The sequence below is a fragment of the Schistocerca serialis genome, chromosome 2 (genome assembly GCF_023864345.2).
Source record: "Schistocerca serialis cubense isolate TAMUIC-IGC-003099 chromosome 2, iqSchSeri2.2, whole genome shotgun sequence".
Lineage (NCBI taxonomy): Eukaryota > Metazoa > Arthropoda > Insecta > Orthoptera > Acrididae > Schistocerca > Schistocerca serialis.
In genome coordinates this window covers 1,063,196,326-1,063,222,293 of record NC_064639.1, presented here as the reverse complement: position 1 = coordinate 1,063,222,293, position 25,968 = coordinate 1,063,196,326, and the positions used below count along the sequence as shown (strand labels likewise).

Below are 25,968 nucleotides of genomic sequence, written 5' to 3'. Positions count from 1 at the left end.
GCGTCCAGAATGTCGTCATAAACGGTTTTTAAATGGTTGGTTGGTTTGTAATGATTAGACAAAGCCCTACGTCGAGCAGATATGCACATGAAACAACTTTCATAGTCATATAGTTCTCGTATGATATCCGTAATACATTCGTTCTAGAATATAAAGTGCTCTTTTAGTCCTGTCCAAGCTAGCAATGCAACACAGTGGTGGGTCCTGCAGCCATTACTCTAGCAATGTTCATACGAGATCTTTTCCACCCTGACATCTCTCTCCGGTCATTAATGACGGAATCACTTGGCATCAATCAGTTAATGTTATATCACGTTGAGGGATTCTACTTACGCTTCTTTGTAGGTATTTTGTTTAAGGATGAAAAAAAAACGAAAAGCACTCGAATTGCCTTTTATTTCATTATTATTTGTTTATCGTCGGCTTATTAGCAGGGGTGGGTAAACGATGCTCATGTTCGAAGCGGTCTGAGATTTCCCGATACGCCACGGAAGTCGACGTTGTAACAAGAGCTGCTCGAACAATCACATGACGTATCACTCGCGCGGCGCGGGTACAAAGAATACGCGTGGAACTACAAACTAGTCACAATAAGCTATCGCCGTGCCTAGGATGAAAACACAAGAGGAAATATCTTTAAATTTTAGCACGGACGAGCGAAGTACAAACTTCGCATTTGAACAAAGTTCTTGCAATAAGAGTTCTCATATGGTATATATGCATGAAAAACATTCCTGGTAATTTTTAAGGAGAGCTACACTCAAAAGACGGAACTGTACTCCGTAATAAAATGTTATTTGAATCTGATGGCCAGAAGGAAGAAGAAATAATGTTTCATTTGGTTATTGGAGACTACAGCGATCTACCAACTTCATTGAAACGAGTACAGTGTGGTATACGGAATAAAGTTAAGAGTACATAAATTACAACTATGGGCTAGAATTTACCTTTGTCTTGTCTTTGTTCGCATGTATCTCGCTTGCTTGTTATTGATCTGGGTACCACATGTAAGTTAGATTTCTTCGTTGTCTAATTCGTAGCACTGTAATTCTTATTTACTCATTGAAGTTTATATTATTTTGAAGGCTTTATATATTGCCTTCCATTAGTATTCTCTTGTCAGCTGAAAGTGGTCATCGTGAATTCGATCACCAACTAAATAGAAACTTACGAACTTTTTAAAGATCGAATTAAGCTTCACATAAATATTTGTTTTGCGAGTGATATTGTCATAAAATGCTAACAACGGACACAGACAACGGCAACAATTAAGTACAGAAGCACAATCGTTAAATTTCTGTGTGGAATGGTTTACTGCGTGCCTGTCACTACTTCCAAATTACTTTAATGACAATAGAAGTCTGCTAACACTATAGAGTCTCGTAAGAGATGGTTATCTTTGTGGAATTCCATAACAAAATGCGTCTATGCACTTATGCAGGTGCGAGTGTGTGAATTTACTTACAGAACGTTAAAACAAGGCTGTGCTGCCGTGTCTACTCTCGTCCACAGAACGTAAATGTTGTGAAAACAAATGAACAGCTCAAAGATTATGCATCTATACTAGGAGTTATTTTTACGCTCTACTTGTACTTCTTCGTTAACGCTGATAATGTAAAACATTTCATATGTCGACTTAGTCTACGTGCGTGGGCACCACTGCCTCGACAAATTTGAAGAAAGACGTCGTTCCCCCCGGCTGTATTTTAAAATTCTGCTTTATGAAGCACTGGTGGTTTTTGGCGTTGCTCGTTCTAAAGTCCTTGTCAAATGTTTGCGATTTCTGTTTGACGAGGATGATCTACGATCTGTAGTAGATGCACTTACGAATGAGAAACTCTCGGAACTACTAGTGCTTAATAAAGCGCGCTTTTAAAGCACAGCCTGGTGGAACGGCGTATTTCTTCATTTCATATGAATTTCAATTTTATCCGTTGCTGTCAATGTTTCTTTGCTTGACCGCATTCCTTTTGTAAAAAAAAGAACAACCGCCTTCAGTGATTTTATTTCAACGCACGATGCACCTCTAGCCCTGCGGACTCATCTTCAGGTGCTTTGACACACTACATTGATTTTTTTTCAGATTTAGGTTAATTCTAGTCCTGATGAGATTACGATGGTGTATTGCAAAGTGGGCAAATTGTGAATATAAGCTTACAAAACGGATACAAATCTGAAAATAATTTCCTGTTTCCAGAGGTGGATACTTGGTTTTGACCCACAGTATGAGTGAACAATACAGCTTTCATTCTAGAACACATATTGTAAACACAAGTAAAACAAGTCAAAGAGTTTCAAATTTAAAGATGCTGTACTTCCACAAATACGTCTGTGTATTGTAAGTTATTTTTCGGTTTGTATTAGTTTTATGAACTTATATTCACAATGTGCTCGCTTTGTAATATACTATTATAATCTGAGCAGGGCCAGAATCAACGCAAATCTGAAAAAAATCGATGTAGACTGTCTAACTACTTCAAGATTAGCCCCCAGGACTCGAAATGGATCGTGCGTTAAAATAAAACCATATGCATTTTTATTGACTTCTTGTTTGCAAACGCATATAGAATAACACGCAATTTTAAGTACATAATTACAGTTTCGTGTTTGCTGAGTCTTAGTATAATGTATGTTCGTTAGATTTTGTTGCTGAGTTAGTTATATGATCGCTGTTGCAGCTGTGCGTATTATGGCGACTCTCAGTGTAATGTACGTTCATTGGCATTTATAGCTCAATCAGTTATATGATCGCTACTGGAGCTTTGCGCATTATGACGATTATTTTTTTGTCTGAATCCGATATACGTTTTTTACATATCTTGTGCATTAGAATCTTGAACTCATACAAACATTTAATCTGCGTGGAAACGAGTTACGGTGTTGTTGGGAGAATTGGTGCGACTTCCCAGCGGTGTTGATCTTTTATTCGGCGCTCATATTGGCAGGATCACACATTTGGTTTCTGTACCTATTAGTGACGGTAATTAGTCATGAAACCGAGCAGGGAAGGATAACGTAAAAATACTCGATTCACATATCAGAGAACGGTAATTCAAAAGTACCATTTACTATCCATGTTTAGATTTTCAGTGGTTTTTCTAAACTGATTAAGGCGAATACCAGGTTGGTTTCTTTGACTAGGACACAGCCCATTTGCTTCCCCGTCCTTCTCCTATCCCTGCTTCAGTACCGTTTCCAAGGATCACGTCGTTGACGAGACGATTATCCTTTTCTCCTTCCTTCATCATCTTTAACGACGTTGTCGAAGGCCTGATAGTGTTACAGTAATGATTTAAATAATGAAATACTAAATCTGCTACTTTTTTGTGTGTAGCACGATGCGTTTTAGTAATGCATTCCCACTGTCAAGAGATATGGGTGTTTATATGGGTATCGGATGTGTGTTGTTATGCCTTTCCTTCCCTGTGACGCCATTTCATATTTTTACTACAGTCGGAAAATCTAAAAACATAAATCTTTGAATTTTCGATGCTGATATTACATGATAGTATTTTTTGTATGATGTACGTTTCTCAGGTCTCCAGCCGTATGGCAGCGTTGATATGTCGCGACATTTCGGTAAGTGTCATACTACCCATCTTCTGACTGCGCCAGAGGATGGGTAGTATGACACTACCCGAAACGTCGCGAGATATCAACGCTACTACCCGGCTGGAGACCCAAGAAACCTTCATCAACAGTTTACGCCAGGAGAGCCTACAGTCACATATTTTTTGTATATTTACATAGAGATATTGAGCAGCATTCATCACGCAGCAACACATCATTCATAGTGTTTGTTTAATTTAAATCAGGCGTAGCATACAGATATTGCGACATAATTGCTTTGCAAAGAGTTTGGGTACGGTCAAAGTCATGCTGCTTTAGTGGACTATATTTGTAGCGACATTAAACTGCCCCTTGCAGCTACTATCAGTAACTCATCGACAAATTTCAATAACAGTTACGCTTCAAATTTTAACATTCATACTATTTTTCACCCTGTTGCTATATTTGCTAAAATTAAGAAAGACATACTTTTTAAATTTGTGACAGTTATTATATACAAAAAACATATGAAAAATTAAACGAATCACTATCTAATCATTAAAGGCTTCTTTCTTCTGACTTTTTGTGTTGTAGAAAAATTTCTAATTCCTTAATTAAATCAATAGCTTGTGATTTCCGGAAGTGATGGAGTTTCTTAAGATCTACGTTTGTGAAAGGAGTCAGCAGAGTTGTTTTTATGTGTGTGGGTATGGCTGATTTTGTCAGTTGGTTGTGTGTGTAGCGGTTAATGACTGTACTGTGTAATAGTTTTAAAAGAAAACTGACCTGTACATCAGTATCTAAAATTTCAATATTTATGCTTACTGTTTTCCGATGGCAGTGAAATCATAAAAAGACGGTTGCATGGAGAGAGATGCAGACCTCACATCCAGTGGTAAGGTACATTTCCATACCTCTTGAAAATGGGAATAAATTCCAAAAATGCGTCCCGCTATGCATGAAAGAACGTAACTCATACAATACTTTATTATTTAAATTGTCATGTAATATGGTTGGTGGGTACTACGTAGCGCACCACAACGGACGAGCTGCACAGCGGGTTTATCAACAACAATATCCTAATCGCCGTATGCCGCATCATACGACCTTTCCTGCTGTGTACCAATGTCTGCGTGAAACCAGATCATTTAGCAGATTACCTGGACAGAGACGCTGTCGCACGGTAAGAACGGTGCAATTTGAGGAATTTGTCTTGCAGCATGTGGAGCGGGATCCTTCAATCAGCACTCGTGCAATTGCACGTATAATGGGGACGAATCGGACGAGTGTAAGAACAGTCCTTCGAGAGCAATTGTTACGTCCATTTCACTTACAGCGTGTCCACAACCTGGAACCAGTTGATTATCCATCCAGAGCACAGTTTTCGCAGTGGTACCTGGAACAGTGTCAAATGCATCCTACATTTCCATCCTCTGTGTTGTTTACCGATGAAGCAACGTTCGGGCGTGATGGAACCTTCAACACGTACAATTCGCATGTTCGGAGTGAGGATAACCCACATGCCACAGTTACTAGCGCTCATCAAGTGCGGTTCTTCGTTAATGTGTGGGTCAGCGTTGTTGGAGACTGTTTAATTGGGCCGTATCTGCTACCTAGTTGTTGTCTCTTGGTCATAAAAAATGGTAAAGTGTTTGTTGGTTTAATTAATTTGCCGCCAGAGAAATCTTCTTCTACCGGTTTAAATACTCCTCATAGGAAAAAATGACATTAGGGAAAAATATTTGTTTTGATGTCCCCTACAACCTCCCAAAGTTTGTCGGTTTAAATACTTTTCACCCTGTATATTACCGAACGTGAATAACCGTGTTGGCTGACTCCTCACCTGGGAAGTTTCTCGGAAGAAATCCCCAAGTATTTAGCAGGATGACTCAGACTAGCCTTGTTTGTTGACGTGCCTCGCAGGGAGTGTCGAATGAGGCCGCTGGGGGCCTACTTTCCTCGGAAGCGGCGGGAGCCTTCGCCGGCCACGTGCGAGCCATCGAGACGGACATTGGCCGCAACACCGACGCTGGTCTGCAGTCCGAAGCTGTCGTTGTACCCTGCTCAGTGGGCCGTATCCTTCCTTACGGGTTCAACGGCCTCGCGTTGGACAAGCCTTATCAGAGTACTCCGTACATAAAAAAACCACTCCGTCTTCAGGCCACAAGTGGCCCATGGGGACCATCCGACCGCCGTGTCATCCTCAGTGGAGGATGCGGATAGGAGGTGCGTATGGTCAGCACGCCAATCTCCCGGTCGTTTTGATGGTTTTCTTTGACCGGAGTCGCTACTATTCGGTCGAGTAGCTCCTCAATTGGCATCACGAGGCTGAGTGCACCCCGAAAAATGGCAACAGCGCAAGGCGGCTGGATGGTCACCCATCCAAGTGCCAGCCAGGCCCGACAGCGCTTAACTTGGGTGATCTTACGGGAACTGGTGTATCCACTGCAGCAAGGCCGTTGCCTACGCGGAACATAAAGGGCTACTATGAATGATACATTCGTTTTGAAAAGTCTATATTTTCCAAAGGATTACATGTAAAAATATGATTAATGCATGAACAGAACCATAAACTCAGCGAGTTTGCGTTGTTGCCACCAGTTGGCTTGGTGATGCACGTGCAGTGCCTTGACACATTGGATTGGGCGTAGTGATGAAGATGATGTGGCTCTGTTGCCTACCCTCTCCCCTCCGCCTCAGGTCACCTGACTTGACGCATTATGATTTTTTTTCTTTGGGAGTACATTAAGGACCGTATTTAACACACCGACTGCCAAGAATACAGTGTAACATTCCCTAGGTCGGTTGCACCACTTTGTACCATCTCCTCTGCCGAATGACAAACCCTAACTTATAACGTACTTGATCCCTTCGACTGTCTGGTACGGTAAGCGGTAGGTTTACGGAGGTGCGTGGTAGGTCCTCTTTGTGAGTTACCTGCGCAGTGGCAGCGTAGCCAGCCTCCGCACTTTCTCGACCTGTAATCTTACCTTCCCTTACCTGCAGTTCAGCCACTCGTACGTTATTCGGCACGCTGTGGATTCTGGACTTAGTACACTACTGGCCATTAAAATTGCTACACCAAGAAGAAATGCAGATGATAAACGGGTATTATTTGGACAATGTGATTACATTTTCATGCAGTTTGGATTCATCGATCCTGAGAAATCAGTGCCTCTGGCCGTAAGAACGGCCTTGATACGCATGGGCATTGAGTCAAACAGAGCTTGGATGGCGTGTGCAGGTACAACTGCCCATGCAGCTTCAACACGATACCGCAGTTCATCAAGAGTAATGACTGGCGTATTGTGACGAGCCAGTTGCTCGCCCACCATTGATTGGTGAGAGATCTGGAGAATGTGCTGGCCAGGGCAGCAGTCGAACATTTTCTGTATCCAGAAAGGCCCGTACAGGACCTGCAACATGCGGTCGTTTATTATCCTGCTGAAATGTAGGGTTCCGCAGGGATCGAATGAAGGGTAGAGCCACGGGTCGTAACACATCTGAAATGTAACGTCCACTGTTCAAAGTGCCGTCAATGCGAACAAGAGGTGACCGAAACGTGTACCCAATGGCACCCCATACCATCACGCCGGGTGATACGCCAGTATGGTGAGGACGAATACACGCTTCCAATGTGCGTTAACCGCGATGTCGCCAAACACGGATGCGACCATCATGATGCTCTAAGCAGAACCTGGATCCATCCGAAAAAATGACGTTTTTCCATTCGTGCACCCAGGTTCGTCGTTGAGTACACCATCGCAGGCGCTCCTGTCTGTGATGCAGCGTCAAGGGTAACCGCAGCCATGGTCTCCGAGCTGATAGTCCACGCTGCTGCAAACGTCGTCGAACTGTTCGTGCAGATGGTTGTTGTCTTGCAAATGTCCCCATCTGTTGACTCAGGGATCGAGACGTGGCTGCACGATCTGTTACAGCCATGTGGATAAGATGCCTGTCACTCGACTGCTAGTGATACGAGGCCGTTGGGATCCAGCACGGCGTTCCGTATTACCCTCTTGAACCCTCCGATTCCATATTCTGCTAATAGTCATTGAATCTCGACCAACGCGAGCAGCAATGTCGCGATACGATAAACGCGATAGGCTACAATCCGACCTTTATCAAAGTGGGAAACGTGATGGTACGCATTTCTCCTCCGTACACGAGGCATCACAACAACGTGTCACCAGGCAACGCCGGTCAACTGCGGTTTGTGTATGAGAAATCGGTTGGAAACTTTCCTGGTGTCAGCACGTTGTAGGTGTTGCCACCGGCGCCAACCTTGTGTGAATGCTCTGAAAAGCTAATCATTTGCATATCACAGCATACTCTTCCTGTCGGTTAACTTTCGCGTCTGTAGCACGTCATCTTCGTGGTGTAGCATTTGTAATGGCCAGTAGTGTAAATACGTAGAACTAAGGTTTTGGAGACGAAATGCGGTGCTACTAAATAATGCAGCGTAGCTCTGATAGAAGAAATTATATTCTAGAGACTCGTTGGCCTGACAATCCTTTGATACAATTTATTACGGACAAGTTGCGATGGTGGGTTTATGACCACTGTCGGATACCGATTGCCTTTAGTTGTCGTCTCAATCAGGCTAATCCCAATTGTGATCGTTTTAATATTATTCACTCAGCTGCCACGCGGGTCTTTTAGTGCGCAAGGCCAGGATCTTGTATTACCGGATACCACGGAATTCCGTCTTTACTTACACTTGATACTCCACATAAAAATAAGCATGATCATAACCAATAGGTCATAATAATCATCGGCAGGAAAAAAAAAAAAAAAAAAACAGAATTGCAACAGCAAGAGCGAGCACAGCAGGTGACTTACCGTGTTCAGTGACTGTCGTGTTGTTTCATGCACTAGGGTTTGCTCAATTATCTATTTGCGTCTATACCACAGTAAATGTAAAACTATAAGATAAACATTCATTCACAATTAAAATAACTTCACCGCCTACGCGAACGTTACTTTGTCACTGTCTTATGCAGATGTAGCCACAAAGCAAAGCTTAGTTGGTAATTGGCCGGAGTGGCCGAGAGGTTCTAGGCGCTACAGTCCGGAACCGCGCGATCGCTACGGTCGCAGGTTCGAATCCTGCCTCGGGCATGGATGTGTGTGATGTCCTCAGGTTAGTTAGCTTTAAGTAGTACTAAGTTCTAGGGGACTGATGACCTCAGAAGTTAAGTCACATAGTGCTCAGAGCCATTTGAACCATTTTTTAGTTGGTAATCTTGCGGGAGAGCAACTGCCGGCCATCCATACTGCTCCCCGGTCTAACCGCTAGACCTCAACAATGGCGTGATGTGCGCTCCTTCTCCCCCACTAAACCGCTTGTGACGTCAGCCACCATGTCTGCCCTTAAAACAATTTTACCTTATACCTTCCCTGTGGCTTTCTGGGCAAATACACTTTTGATTTACACTCTTCTGCAAAATTCACTCTGGCCCTCTGCTCTAATTTAAAGTTTCCTCAAACGACCTAAAAACTTCGGCAGCCTCTGGTCGGACCGGTCCACCTTCTCCATCCCCAAGGGATATCGGCCCGTGGACGCTTCGTCGTATTTCTAAGCTACCCCTAGCTTTTCTGTGTCCTTCCGCCTCCTCGTTCTTGCAAGTCACCGTGCTGGCCTACCGCGCCCGACTCGGCTCTTATCGTAACCCTTCGACACGCTACCTCCGCTCTTGTCGTCTCTCTGTCTACTGTCCCGCTGCACTGTAATCGGCTTAATTAAAAAGGCTAGCACTTTAGTTTTATTGCCCGTACAACAATCGGGTTCCTTTCTGAAGCCACCTCATATTCTCAGGTATCACTTGAAGTTCTTAAAACTATTGCTTATCTGAAGCGTGGCCACTCGTGCACAGCACACTGCCACGTTTCAAGTGGAACAGCTCCGAGAACGCATCAGTGCCACTGTGATGACCACTGACGACATGTAGTGTTGAAGAGTCAGGTCAAGAAGTTTTAGAAGTTTTGGAAAGGACAATATACGATATCAGAGGTGTTGTCGTCATTCACTCTTAAGCAACGAGTCTTTTTTTTGTTTAACTGTCTTTCGTGTCAATTGTGTAAACGTATTTCTGGGAAGACTTCCTCGCAACACGTGAAGAGAAACGATCGAGGAGCAGACCAGCTGTTCCTAAATCCAGGGAACGAGTGGCACGGGATCACAGCCAAACTTTGAGGACCAGACATTGCTGTGCACCGAGCGATGCAGTCTCAGACACCCCTCCAACGCTCGTAGATGTATGTAGTGTGAGTGAGTACCAAACATGTGTTTATTTCTCAGGCATTTCCATCTGTGAATGAGTTGTGCAAATATACACTACTGGCCATTAAAATTACTACACCACGAAGATGACGCGCTACAAACGCGAAATTTAACCGACGGGAAGAAGATGCTATGATATGCAAATGATTAGCTTTTCAGAGTAGTCACACAAGCTTGGCGCCGGTGGCGACACCTACAACGTGCTGACATGAGGAAAGTTTCCAACCGATTTCTCATACACAAACAGCAGTTGACCGGCGTTGCCAGGTGAAACGTTGTTGTGATGCCTCGTGTAAGGAGGATAAATGCGCACCATCACGTTTCCGACTTTGATAAAGGTCGGATTGTAGCCTATGGCGATTGCGGTTTATCGCATCGCGACATTGCTGCTCGCGTTGGTCGAGATCCAATGACTGTTAGCAGAATATGGAATCGGTGTGTTCACGAGGGTAATACGGAACGCCGTGCAGCATCCCAACGGCCTCGTCTCACTAACAGTCGAGATGACAGGCATCTTTCCCGCATGGTTGTAACGGATCGTGCAGCCACTTCTCGATCCCTGAGTCAACAGATGGGGACGTTTGCAAGACAACAACCATGTGCACAAACAGTTCGACGACGTTTGCAGCAGCATAGGCTATCAGCTCAGAGACCGTGGCTGCGGTTACCCTTGACGCTGCATCAAACACAGGAGCGCCTGCGATGGTGTACTCATCGGCGAACCTGGGTGCACGAATGGCAAAACGTCATTTTTTCGGATGAGTGCAGGTTCTGTTTACAGCATCATGATGGTCGCATCCGTGTTTGGCGACATCGCGGTGAACGCTCATTGGAAGCGTGTATTCGTCATCGCCATACTGGCGTATCACCTGGCGTGATGGTATCGGGTGCCATTGGTTACACGTCTCGGTCACCTCTTGTTCGCATTGACGGCACTTCGAACAGTGGACGTTACATTTCAGATGTGTTACGACCCGTGGCTCTACCGTTCATTCGATCCCTGTGAAAACCTACGTTTCAGTAGGATAATGCACGACCGCATGTTGCAGGTCCTGTACCGGCCTTTCTGTATACAGAAAATGTTCGACTGCTGCCCTGGCCAGCACATTCTCCAGATCTCTCACCAACTGGAAACGTCTGGTCAATGGTGGCCGAGCAACTGGCTCGTCACAATACGCCAGTCACTACTCATGATGAACTGTGGTATCATGTTGAAGCTGCATGGGCAGCTGTACATGTACACGCCATCCAAGCTCTGTTTGACTCAATGCCCAGGCGTATCAAGGCCGTTATTACGGCCAGATGTGGTTGTTCTGGGTACCGATTTCTCAGGATCTATGCACCCAAATTGCGTGAAAAGGTAATCACATGTCAGTTGTAGTATAATATATTTGTCCAATGAATGCTCGTTTATCATCTGCATTTCTTCTTGGTGAAGCAGTTTGAATGGCCATTAGTGTAGATTGCAGCTATTACTTAGAGTGCACAAGCGTAACTAAAACTTATTCCACGGGCTACAACAAGATATGCATTTTTATTATGTTTTTAGAACTAGTTAAACATGTTTACTGTTATTCCAGTTTTTGGTATGAAATTATGTTCCATTAATGCTATGGTAATTGTTGTCTGAACCACTATCAGACGTGGTAGCTTCAACAAATAATGCTAAACTTGTGCTTAAATACAAGTGAGATTCAACGATAATTCAATTCAGTTAAGTGACAAATTGATTTAATTCGTTCAGTCAGAGATAATGATACAGTTTTGGAACTGGAAACGTCTTGGCATAAGAAATGGATCACCGCAAAATGCCGGTAGAGTCCACATTGGCTAATAATGAGTAAGAGATTAACTGTTTCTTAAACCTTTTGCCACACAAAACCTTGATTAGGTGTAAACGTGCCTGGTTTAATTTTGGCGGAAGTACCCTTCTACTGTATTTGATACTTCAACCAGTCAGGATCTGTTGGACGTTAAAGACAAAATTTTAGATCTTGAAAAACAACCTAGTACGGATTCGTTTAATCTCTCTGATGAAATAATTCTATTAAGGAATATGCAGAGAATCATTACTAATCACACAGTTTTTACTGAGCTGATTGTAAAGGAATTCATTACACATTTCAACATAATTCGTGGTGCTCTGCGACTTGTTTGGAGGATTAAATGCTGTAAGTAATTGCTTAGGATTAAATAATCTGTTGTTAAGGATTGCTGACAGTCTATCGACTGCTGGAATTGCTGCAAAAAATCTAAAAACAGTTCTAGAAAGTAGTAAAATGACTGTTTCAGCAGTGTGGTATTGCATTCAAACCAGTTCTCACAGATATAACTGTTAATTTAGTGAAACCTAGATACAACATCTACTGTGATGTACCCTGTTAATCTTTACAATTTAAATGCTTATTAGTTCTGGTAGTTAATCCATATGCTGTTTAATGATGGAAGATGAGTGTTATTGTTTCTGTATCAGTTGCTACATAATTTTGAAATGTATAAGATTTATACTTACCGTGCAATGTGGCTACAAGTTGGCACTGATGTTAAGTATCACCTAAAGGATTATTTGCTGATCAGCGAGAGTCAAATGTATTTTTTATCTCTGAATGAGTAAGATCTGTGTGTATTTAAACGTAGTTAATTTTCTCAGAATCAGCAGTTTTCTTAGATAGTAGGGTGTACAGCTGTGGGGAAAAAACTATTTATGAATGATCCTCAGATAGATGATTACTCTAGGAATTTATTGCATCAGCATCATCCATTTCTTAAACGATGTTCTGAAGATATAATTTACTCTTTCAATTCGACTATCGATGTTACTTTTACATATATGTACAGCTTCTGGTACATCTGAACTATCTTTTATGTTCAAATTAAATGGTGGTAGATAAATTTAAAATTCCATCCACTGTGATTCATCATGTGATCTGTTTGATATGCGTTCTGTATTTCCAGCTACTTTTCATACATCCAGAAAGCTTTTACGAACAATAAAGTTACTTTACTGCAGAGAATCATACCTATTAACATATGCAAACGTTTCCATGTCCAGTTTCCCCAATGACAGCGATTTAATTATGTATACACAAGATAATGTCATGACTACCAACAATGAGTTTAATTTCATTTCATCAGGAAATAAGATTAAGTGTTTTGTATCTTCCAGTAATGCTAATCCTTACTTAATTGTCAGTATTGTATTTTTCTTTCTTTTATTAATTTTTCTTGTGGCTATAGCATATGTCATGCACCAAGTTGTGGTTTTAAAAGCCACTCGTCAGTACCAATCGTTACTGTGACTGCAAATTAGCTAAACGTTGCACTGCATTCTGATACCGCAATTGGCGAAACAGATTCATGACGTCTAGGTGGTCGTTTTGAGCCACATTTGGTAACTGATCTTCTTTGGGGGATGTGAGGTAAGGGTTACAGGCTTGGGCAGAGCCGTCGCATGTGAATATGTGCAGAGGCTGGTGCTGTCTTGAAATATGACCACTACGGTGCCAGTATACACCTTCAGCAGTGCGCCAGACACGCAGTAGTCGAGTGGCCCAGCCAGAACTGTTTCCAACTCGTGTGGTTTTGGCTCAGAAGATATGTGTTTATCGGCTCACAAGGGAGTCCCTATAAGTCACATATTCATGCTAGGACATCAGACACGGTTATGATGGCTCGGCTAGTGAGTGAGTTACTACAACGGTTCTTATGGAAATAAAGTAGTGAAGGTTAATGTTCACAATGTCCTCAGGTGTGGACACAAAACCCATAACCCTTACTTATGTCACATAACTTGTGAACTACAGTTAATGAGCCTGAAAAATCATCATATTAACATGTTATGGCAGTACAACAAATAATTCGAGAATGTAGATGTTCAGAATCAACAGTTTTTCTCTGAAATGCCAAAAAAGAAATAGTCACATAACCAGAAGATCAACAAAGCGAAACTAGCTACCAAATGCTGTTAGAAGGAAATCTCTTAAAACAAAAAAGGGTAAAAACATAGTTTAGTGAACATCACTTACTACTTGTACAACACTGAAGATGTAACATTAAGAATATGTGTCATGTGGAAATTACGCGCCAGTCCCTTGATAAGCAGTTTGGCATTATTACCTAAGAACAATATTTTGTTCTCTTTCCTCCTCATTTCCCCACAGTAATGAAGCCTTGGGAAGTACTTGTAGCTATGTCCCCCCCCCCCCCATCCCGCCTCCCCCTCCTTCTTCGTTGAGAGAGATTGGAAGAGCTAACATCTCCTGAAACCCTGCCAATCACAATTTTTCATGAGATTTTTGCTTCCTCATTTGCCGCTTCCGACAAAAATATAGTAATATTCCATACAATAACATGTGCCTGATTATGAAGAACATTGCCTAAATCTATGGTGCACGATGACTGCATTTCCATGTTGTGTAGCAAAGGGATAGCAATGAGAACGCTAGGGGAGTGCAGGCCATCTGGTGGCGTCCAACTGAGGTGGCCACCCCTTCGGAATGACGGAGTGAACTCTCCAGCACTTATGGCGAGAAGGCCTTCCTGCGCCGGTGCCACTTTTTTTTGCACCAGCTCTACCTATTATTTTTCTGGAAAAATCACTGCTACCACTCTTTTGTGGCTGAGAAGCGAAATGAATTTCCTCAAGACAACTGTCTAATGGCTGATAATTCAAAGATATGAGGATGTTCCAGGCGAATCCAGGAAGAGAAATTCTACTCACCCAAAGGTCCACCAGATGTCGAAGCACATGATGGTGAGCCACGAGAAGGCCGCCAGGAAGAAGAACAGCGTCAGCACACCTGCAACACACAGGGGTCAGTGGTGGGGCGTCTTGTTGTCAGACTCTTCTGAACTGAAAGAGACTCAGAAAAAATTCTTCAAGTTACTCACAGTTGTCAAGAATCATCAGAAGTCAAAAAAGTGGAACAGTCTCAGAAATACTGTAGAAAACAGCCGAACTCTGCAAAAATCTTCTGAGATTGTTTAGGAATATTTTCTGAGGGTTTTGTTATAAGGGGTCCATGGTCTACGGTTACATGTTACAAGGTAATAATACAGGGTGTTACAAAAAGGTACGGCCAAACTTTCAGGAAACATTCCTCACACACAAAGAAAGAAAATATGTTATGTGGACATGTGTCCGGAAACGCTTACTTTCCATGTTAGAGCTCATTTTATTTCTTCTCTTCAAATCACATTAATCATGGAATGGAAACACACAGCAACAGAACGTACCAGCGTGACTTCAAACACTTTGTTACAGGAAATGTTCAAAATGTCCTCCGTCGCATGGAATCCCTGATGCGCTGATGCAGCCCTGGAGAATGGCGTATTGTATCACAGCCGTCCACAATACGAGCACGAAGAGTCTCTACATTTGGTACCGGGGTTGCGTAGACAAGAGCTTTCAAATGCCCCCATAAATGAAAGTCAAGAGGGCTGAGGTCAGGAGAGCTTGGAGGCCATGGAATTGGTCCGCCTCTACCAATCCATCGGTCACCGAATCTGTTGTTGAGAAGCGTACGAACACTTCGACTGAAATGTGCGTGAACCACATGTAGTGTCGTACTTGTAAAGGCACATGTTCTAGCAGCACGGGTAGAGTATCCCGTATGAAATCATGATAACATGCTCCATTGAGCTTAGGTGGACGAAGCTAAAATGAGTTCTAACATGCGTTTCCGGACACGTGTCCACATAACATCTTTTCTTTATTTGTGTGTGAGGAATGTTTCCTGAAAGTTTGGCCGTACCGTTTTGTAACACCCTGTATAATACGGTTTGTTCACTTAGTTATCCAATTACATCTGTTTATGTGAAAATACCTTCACAAATGTGAAAAAACTGTAATATACAACAACCAAAACGTGCAACACAAAACCAAGTGTAATGAAACAACCCTCGGCTGCAAAAGTACTGTGACGTGGGTACTATCGCTGAGGACGCAGACCGGCATAGCATCATCGCGCTCTCTTCAGTTGCATTCCATGAACCCATACACGAGATGCATATTGACGAGCTTTAACATATAATGAACACTGCTGGAAAAAGAATTTTGAGACTGAACTGAGCAGAAATAACTGCCAGTCTGACAGCGTGTAAGCAGGCTCTTTAGGTTTTTATGTTGCTAACGCCACGTAGCGCTCTGTATGAAAATCACGGACTGTGCTGTGTGCAGTCTGTGGCTGGTTGGCATTGTTGGGATATTCACTATTGTAGTGTTGGGCAGCTGGATGTGAACAGCGCGTAGCGTTGGGCAGTTGCAAGTGAGCCGCCAGCAGTGGGGAGAGAGCTGGCAGAGTTTTGAGAGCGGACGATCTGGACGTGTGTCCGTCAGAAAAAGGAAATGTGTAAGACTGGATGTCATGAACTGATGACTTTTGAACACTATTAAGATAAATCAATTGTTTGTTCTCTATCAAAATCTTTCATTTGCTAGCTCTTCCTATCAGTAGTTAGTGCCTTCAGTAGTTAAAATCTTTTATTTAGCTGGCAGTATTGGCGCTCGCTGTATTGCAGTAGTTTGAGTAACGAAGATTTTTGTGAGGTAAGTGATTCATGAAAGGTATAGGTTATTGTTAGTGAGGGCCATTATTTTGTAGGGATTATTGAAAGTCAGATTGCGTTGCGCAAAAAAATTGTGTGTCAGTCTAGTGTTGATCAGAATAAGTAGAGAGAGAAATGTCTGAGTACGTTCAGTTTTGCTCAGCTGTTTGAAAATCAAATAACGTAGAGCTTTTCCAGCACTGTCATTTATAAATTTTTCTAAGGGGATGTTTCAAGCGTAGTGTAAATTTGGCATTGTCATTCTCAACAGCAAGTACCATGAGTGAGTGAAACAAATTTGTTTCGGAACAAGACATACAGCGCATGCCATCGACATTTGCACTGTTGCGCACATAGTTTAACTGCAGTACTTGTACAAAGATAAATGGGGATAAGAAATCAAACGAAAAGTAATTACTGTGTAACGAGTCACGGAGACTACGGGTAGACCTTATACCAAAATATTCAGAAAATATGTATTTATAGATGTACATGGATACTGTCTGCAGAATGTATCGTGACCAGAGTTAGTTGTAAAGAAGAAACAAATTAAAATGTCATGCCCGATGCCGAAATTTTACTGCGTGGGCACCGAAAATATAGTAAGCGATAAACTTTTTTACTTTCATCATTTTGTTGGGTGTGTCAGAGATAAAAGTTTTGTAAAGATATGAAAATACGTATAAAGTTGGAAATCGGTAAGTGCTGTCATTCTCAAATACGGGATGAACATAATTTGGGTGAAGGAGCGCCGCGAGTTATACCGTCTGAAGACATATACACAGTTTCTAACAGTAACATAACCACCTGTATTTCCTGTGTTAAAGCATTAACATAAAATTATACCTCTTAATGAGTAGATTATGACAGCATTTTCAATTTCTAAATTCTATCAATAATTATGTGAAACATTGAATTACAGTTTTATTTATTTGAAGAAATACAGCACCAACCACTATTTTATATATTTTAATTTACGCCAATACGTGTTTAGAGCTTTCATCCATCTTTAATTGACGTAATAAATATCCGCATCTTTGGCAAGTACATCGTTAAAACATCGACAGCCGTTTGGATGTTGCAGTTGGCCTGTGCAAGATTAACAATTTTGTTTAGCAACAACATCTGGCGAGTTCTAACCAAATTATTATTGGTTAGGTGTACTATCATTCTACTCTGCTTGTTCTTATTCCGAATCCGCGCTTACAGATGTGACACAAACATTTGGACAAAAACAGCGTAATATCTGCCATCTTGCCGACTGATATCTTTGTTTACATTGGAGAATTGTATCTATGGTCAAAGAAAAATAAAACTTTGACCATAGATGTACTTCTCTGATGCAAGCAAAACAAAGATGTCAGTCGGAAACATGCCGGATACTTCTCTGTTTTTGTCCTGGATACATGCGGAAAAGTGTTTGTGTCACCTCTATAAATGCGATAATCGGAATAACAAAAACCAGAGTAGAAAGGTAGTACATTTAAGCAGTAATATATGACAAATATGCAACTAGCGAAGTGTAGTAGCTAAACAAAATTATTAATCTTTCAGCTGCAGCATCCAGCTTCCACCGACGTTTTCACGGTGTACTTGCTGTAGATCCAAATACTTATTGTGCCAAATGAAGATGGGTGACAGCTCTAAAGGCGTATTGTCATAAATAAACGTACATAAAGATGTGGTTGTTTTCTGTATTTCTTAAAATAATGTAGTCCACAGCCACAGTGCTTAACAACCAGTGAAATGGGTAAATTAATAATGAAATTCATTACCCCTGGAAGCAGTTAGATAGGCAGAATGCGACTGGGACTGTGTACCATGAGCCATGAATTTGGTTAGTCATTTAGTAATGCAGATGTGCTGAAGACAATGTGGTGCCTGCAATGGTAATAAAACGCTATTCTTCTCTTCTGCAACGGTTGTAAAATTAGTGAAATAGAAAACTTGCAACTCGCAATTTCTAGACTTTACAGCATGCGAGAAGTTTTAACCCTAGCAATACCAACACATTTTCCATAACGAGCGTTACCAGGAGGAGGGGGGGGGGGGATGAACGAGAACCTAATACCCAACCTAAAAAAATAAAAAAGAAACGGAATTCGTTAATTTTTGTTGCCTTGCATTTACGATTACCTTTTTAGGAGGGTGTGATGCGTTAGCAGTGTCTAGAACATGGAAATATCTTTTTGGCGCACTCTTAGCAATATCAACACACTTTCAGTAACGTGTATTGCCAAGTGGCGGTACTTTATGTCCATTTCTTTAACTGTTGTTGGTTCTTACTCACAGCATACTTTTTAAAGAGGTATTGATGTTGCAAATAAGGTCCTCAGCGTGATAATATTGAATATGAGACTCATTGGGGAATGTGATATGTACTACTAACACTTAAATTTTTGGGTTTAAGTTAAACTGAAATAAAATAACAAATATTTTTTTCAAAATTTTAAAATATAAATTAACTGACTAAAGGTGGACATAAAGTCCCTCCCTCCTTCTCCCCTGGTACTGGGAGCATTAAATGGAACGCACATATGTAGGACATCCTGAAGCTGCACAGGGCGAGATGGAGCAGTGGTTAGCACACTGGACGAATCCGCATCCTACCATCCAGATTTAGGTTTTCAATGATTTCCCTAAACCGCTCTCGGCAAATGCCGCGACGATTCCTTTGAAAGGGCACAGCCGATTTCTGTCCCCATGCTTGAAACAGTGCGACTTTGTGCTCAGACTCTAGTGATTTCGATGCAGACAGTGTGTTGAACTCCAGTTTTGCTTCCTGCAGCTTGGCATTTTGGCCACAGTCAACACCACCGGTACGATGATAAGTTTTTACTTCACATGATTTCATTCCCTTATTTCACATGGATAATATTTTCGAAGAAATTTTCATGCTAAGAGAATTTGCGTTTGTCTGCAGCCATTCTGAATAGGGTTGTTCTCATTTTCCTAAATCATACTAATGGGCCATGGCAGACTCTACACCACATTCGTTTCCCACTATTAATCGCCGTAAAACGAGACTTTTTTTTTTTTTTTTTTTTGCTCAATGTTTCGTTCATTCATTAATTAATTTCATATAGGCCATCTTTGGAACGCGTTATTTCAACTGTCTTGCTTTACGTGTTGTGTTGTTTGGCCAGTGCTCCCACAACCGTTCTCGGTGTTGCTCCTTCCTTTCCTGGGTACAAGCCTTTCCTGTTTTAGTTTTGGCTTTTCTTGGAAACCCTGCCACGCCATAAGTTTCTCCTTGATGTCTCCAAGATGTCATCATGGGTGATCTCCATTTCTTTAAGAGCTTTCTCCACCTCTGTGAACCAGGCCCATTTTGCTTTCTTCTCCTGAAACTCCTGAAAGTAGGTGATCATACGATTGGTGAGTCTTCCAGGGCTCATTCGGGTCATATGTCCATAAAGCATAACCCTTCTTTTCCGGATGGTGTCGGTTATCTTCTGTATGTGGGAATAGAGTTCATAATTATTACGTCTTCAATATTCCCCATTCTCTTCGATGGGACCTAAGATCTTTCTCAAAATCTTCCTTTCCATGGCCTCCAGTTTTTCGACTAGGCCTTTTTTGTTCATTACTAGGCATTCAGAAGCGTACAAGACCTCTGGACGGGTAACACTGCAGTAATGCCTTAACTTTGCATTGAACGATACTGATCTTTTGTTGTAGATGTTTTTGCTTTAATGGAATTGCATTTCCATTTTGTTCATGTGTGATATAAAGGCTTTTTTCTCTGATAAGGTGGCTGTTATCCATTCCCCGAGATATTTAAACTTTTCAACTTGCTTAATTTTGCGTAGGTGGAGAATATATGTTCGTTATAAACTCGGTTTTCTCAAATGAAATTTGGAGGCCAGTCTTCTGTGCTTGTACGTTAAGCTCATTAATCTGTCCCTCAACTGTTTCCATGGAATCAGAAAAAATTGCAAGATTATCTGCAAAAGCGAGACAATCGATTTCCAGATTTTGCTGAATGTTTATTACTATTTTTATTGTATATTTTGGGATACTCTAATTCAGTATTTATTTATTCTCCCAGAACTTTGGAAAGAAAATTAATTTTCAGAGAGAATAAACAAAATGTTTGGGATTTGCCGACGACACTGTAAATCTGTCAGAGATGGCAAAGGAATAGCAGTTGAACCGAAGAAATAGTGCCTTGAAAAGAAATTATGAGATGAACAGCAAAAGTAAAGCAATGATAATGGAATGCAGTCCAACTAAATCAGGTAATGCTGAGGTAATTAGGAGTTTTGCTATTTGGGCAGCAAAATAAGTGATGATGGCCGAAGTAGAGAGAATAAAAGTGCAGACTGGTAATGACAAGAAACGACTCGTGAAAGAGATAAGTTGGTTAGAATCGAATATAAATTTAAGTGTAAGGAAATCTTTTCTGAAGGTCCGGATTACAGCCTCATACGGAAGTGAAACGTGGACGATAAAAAGTTGAGAGGAGACGGGGTTAGAAACTTGTAAAATGTGATGCTGTATAAGAATGCTGAAGATCGGATGGGTATATCGAGTAACTAATGCAGAGGAACTGAATTGAATTGAGGAGTGAAGAAATTTATGACTCAAATTGACTAAAAGAAGGGACAGGTTGATAGAAAAGCTGAGGCATCAAGTAATTGTCAGTTTGTTAATTGAGCGATGTGTGGTGTGTGTGCTTGTACGTTAAGCTCATTAATCTGCCTCTCAGCTGTTTCCATGGAATCAGGAGGGGGAGGGCGGTAAAAATTGTAGAGCCTAACCGAGGCTCGAATGCATAAGCAGATTCAAATGGACGTATGTTGCAGTAGCTATGTAGAGATGATGATAGACTAGCGCGGGGAGCTGTATCAAGTCAATCTTCGGACCCCGCAGATATTTACTCGTATGTGGTTAGTGTGAACGCTATGATACCCACTAGTAGCGCCGGGATGGTGTCCCACTGATGTCATAAGAAAATGTATGAATTGTTGTTCCTTCGTACGAATTTTCCATTTCTTACTTATTAGCCCACACAGTACGTTACTGCGCTTGAGGCGTAATACAAAGTAAAGAAATAATGTCGCTCTCTATAGTTTAACGTGTAACTTACAGTTCGGCATATGAGACGTGGTCGATGGACGTTTCAGTGGTAAGTAGTTCTTGATTCTGTATATTGTGTTACGAATTTATTCACAAGACCAAGTTGAAGGTATTTTTGGTACATATAGATATCAACGAAAAGACCGTGCAGTTCTTCATTTCCGAAGAGGTCTCCCACAGTAGGAGACGAAGCATCTGGAATAGTTTTATGTACCAACTACGCCTCTCAGCCTGGAAGCTTTTAGTGAAGTAAACGCTCGCTGGGCGTCTACATTCTATAAGTTTTCCATTCTGTTCGTGGGAACACTGTGTCGAAAGACATCAGCGCTAGTGGTCGACCGGGACTTTACACAAAACTCTGACTGTGAGTCTGCTTTATGACTTTGTTGAGTTCGGATGATTCTGACGTGCCACTTCCTTTCGTTAATAAAAGTGAACTATATCGCGCCTTTGATGTGTGATTATTCATCGTCATCACAACTTCGAAAGACTACATTTGTGACTCCAGTGACAGTGTTCGTACATAATTTGAACATTTCCTATTATGGCGCAACATTAATGCTGCCGTCGTGCCGTCATTGTGCCACACAGTCCAGGCCACTGGACAACGTTTCTCGTGCCACGACATCAGGTGCTAATGATAACACTCTGCATGCATCTCGTGTCATAAAAAGTGACGGTGACACTCTTCTAGACGTGCTGCGACAGTGCGCAACACCGCCAAGCAACCGTCTGTAACAAACACTGTACTATGTGACCTCAGATGGGACCCATTTCTCTGACAAACTGGGCTACTCTTGAGCTACAACAATCTGCCCGTTTGGATTCGTGCCTGCTTACCTTCAAAAAGCTATCAACCGCGTTAAGTGTGAATTCGAAAGCTCGCTATCTCATTCATCCATCTGTATTCTCCCCCGTGTTGTTTACCACGTATGGGTTGCCACCCGTCCCGATACATCGGGACTGTCACTGTTATGGACCTTCTTGTCCTGACATCCCGGTAAGACTAAATTTTGTCCCGACTTTGCAAAATACAGTACTGAAAAACGCCATCTGTTAGCGTAACATATAAATGCAGCCTCACTTACTCTTGTTTATGTCAACAAGTTTACGTTAACAAGGTTGTCTCATAGATGGTGTTTCATGTTGCGTGTCCTGTATCGAGGATGCCACCACCTTCCAGATCTAGCGCCATCATTCGATAAAATACCAGACTCCTCTAATAGTACGGGGCTGGAATTATTTAAGCATGAATGTATATATCCAAAGACGTCTTTAGAAACTAACTGTGACTCGGAAGAACGGAAGTCTAAACACACCGTGGAAAAAAAGGTGGATTTACCTTCTCAAGGAAACCAAAACTCCTGATGCAAATGCCACCTGCTAAAATTATCTGAGTATTTGTTTTCTATTCCCGCACATAACGCCACTGCGGAAAGAGTACTATCGCTGATGTCGGCCCAGTGGAACTTCTAGGACCTACCCCTCCCGGATGATGAGCTTCGCCCTGACGTCTACCCCTCCTACCAACTCTAGCCCCACCTTTGTCCTGCCCCCTCCTCAGGGCTCCCTCTCCTCCCCCTCCCTTCTCCTGAGCGGCTTTCCCCCTCCTACACCCCCTCCCTCTCCTGGGCCCCCCTTCAGTGTCTCTGCACTCCCTCCTGCCTTGTCTTCCCTCTTCATCTCCTGCCCTGCCCGTCTCCTGCCTCTTGGTGCGCCTCCTGCCCCCTTTTGTCCGTCTTCCTCCTCCCCCCCCCACACCACACCTTCCACCCCTCTTTCTCCCTCCTCATCAGCCTCCAGTCCCTCGGCAGGTGCCTACCAGCGGTTTTTTGTTCTTCATGAGAGCTCTGTCTTTTCCAGATGTTTTTGAAAGTGTCTTGCTCTGTGCGATTTTTATCCTGTGGCCGACTTTTAACTTGAGTTTACCTCCAGTGTTTTTTTTAAGTGCACTTTGATTTACCAGCAGTGTTCTTTTAACTTTTTGTCGACTTTTTAACTGTCCTCCAGTGCATGGCCCCTTCTCAGTGTGTATTTTAACTCCCATCGTCTCCATTTACTGTGTTTTCATGTCGCCCCTTTTTAAATCCTCTTGTTATCCCCCCCTTTTTATCTCCCTTTTTGTGTAATCAGCCTTCTGTATTTTTGTAAAGCCAACTGGCTGAATAGCAGTGGACTGTGCCACTGCCGGCCCTCCCCTGCCCATATGGGGCAGGGGAACGAAATTACAATAAAGAAAAAAACCGGGGGACTGATGAAAGAAATCGACTGCTGGCAAGGACTGTGAAATCTATCCTACAGTGGCAGTTTAACAACAAGCTGGTGTGCATAGAGTTTTATAAATAGGTAAAACGGAAAACAGACTTGCTGAAGGAGGTGAAACATTCGGAAAAATATGGTGTACCAACTACTACTGCCACAAGTTCCATGTAATTGTGTTGTAAGGAAAAAGTAATTATATTCATTTTTTTACTTCTATTCTACATCCCTATGTCAGAGTGTCCCAACGAGGTCTCAGCTAGATGTAGCAATCCTAGTTGCAAATCATGTCATGCCAGGTACTGACAATATTAGTTCGGCTGTTCTTCCACCACTAACATCGCCTTAGCAACTTACTGGCCACAAGCTACCTCATTTTCGGTCAGATCAATCAACTTCATGGTTCGTCACTGTGGACAGCATTTTTGCTTCAAGTGATGTAATCATTCTAATTAGCCAGTTTGGGGGAACATGCGAACACAATAAGTGATATCATCCTGCCCCCCCCCCCCCCTCCCAACCCACCTACAGCACAAAATACTTATCAGATTATGAAAGCTGCTCTACTCCACCACCTCACCCATTACTCGCTTTAATTGGACGTCTATCATGATGAATGTAGCCAAACCAGTTATTAGTGCAGACTTTCACTATCACTTCCTTCTGGTTGTGGGCCTGTCTGGAAGTGTGGTGACTCACATGAGTATCGGCTGCTCTTCCACAAGTATCATTGGCCACATCCCCTCAGTGGCGAAACGAACGTTCAGCAACTCTACTTCGACAAGTAAAAAACGGACTTTCACTTGCAATATGACAACAAAGTCAACCAACGCAGAATTCAAGATATCAAATAGGAATTCCATACAACATGGCGAAACTTCGACCAGCTGCGTTGACTGCCTTCATCCATCGCCACCACCTCAATGGTATCTCTACACCATGCCGACTCGGCACTTCTGCCGCCATCCATGGTGATGCTCACAGCACTGCCGCCATCTACCAATACAAAGGTCCATACTGAGCCGTTTGCTTGTGCTCTCTGTACTATATCTCTGAATGCTCCCCCAAAAGACCCAGTCATACAGTCTTCCATTAAGAACAGAACAGATCATAAGATTATCAGCACACCTGCCACCTGGTCTACCGCCGGATCTACTGAGGGCCGTGAAGTGGATGTACTTACACATACTGGGAGAGTCGCACCTCTGACACTTACTGGGATTCACCTATAGAATTGGTCCGCCCCCCCCCCCCCCCCCCAAAAAAAAAACCATTCCCTCATGTTTTGCAGTGGTGTCAATAGAGGCTTAATGCTCACACTGTTACGCACAGGTACCCAGTTCCAAACAACCAGGAGCTACCTATTATTAATTGAACGCTTCTGTTTTTAGTGTCAAAAAATGTTCAAATGTGCTTGAGGTCTTATGGGACTTAACTGCTAAGGTCATCAGTCCCTAAGCGTACACACTACTTAACCTAGATTATCCTAAGGATAAACACACACACCCATGCCCGAGGGAGGACTCGAACCTCCGCCGGGACCAGCCGCACAGTTCATGACTGCAGCGCCTGAGACCGCTCGGCTAATCCCGCGCGGCTTTTAGTGTCGTTGACTTTAAGATGGCATACCTAAAAATACCTACATGTCCAGAAGACATTCACAAAATGATTCTTACCACACCTTTTGGGTTAATCACTTTTATGATTCTGCCACAAACATGGCAATGCTTTATCAATGATCTACTCTTCAGCTTCCTATTTTGTTACACTTATTTTAATGATATCTTAATGTTCTCATTGGGAAATGTCTCAGACAACACGCATCTCAAACAAGTTCTCAAAAGCCTCTCTCATAACGGCGTCGTGGTCAATGAAGGCAAACGCCAACTTTGACTCAAACAAATCTTGTCCAGACACGCAGCAAATAATAACAACAGACGCAAGTGAATTAATCCATTGGAGCTGTGCTGCAGCAGCAGGTGGGGACGTTCGTCAGCCATTCCATTGTTTTCGTTTTTTTCGCTCAAACTCACGCCGTTCGCAAAGCAAGTGACCTGCGAATAATAGGGAACTACTAGCGCTCTACGAAGCAGTGTACTACCACAAGCAAAACGTAGAAAGATTTTCCTTGATTATTTGGTCTGATCATCGTCTACTCGCCTACTCTATCTGAAACCCACCTGAGGACCCTTGTCACCAATGGTCTGGCACTTAGAGTACATCGCTCATTTTACCACTGGTGTCTGCAC

The 25,968-nt window shown here is 42.4% G+C and overlaps 1 protein-coding gene across 1 annotated transcript in view; it reads right to left on the bottom strand.

Moving 5' to 3' along the window:
• Positions 1–25,968, bottom strand: part of LOC126458517 (uncharacterized) — a 703,126-nt gene that overhangs the window by 394,854 nt on the left and 282,304 nt on the right. The window contains exon 4 of the mRNA XM_050095620.1: positions 14,553–14,631. Within this exon, the coding sequence (XP_049951577.1) occupies positions 14,553–14,631 (79 nt within the window). The remainder of the gene's footprint in view (positions 1–14,552; positions 14,632–25,968) is intronic.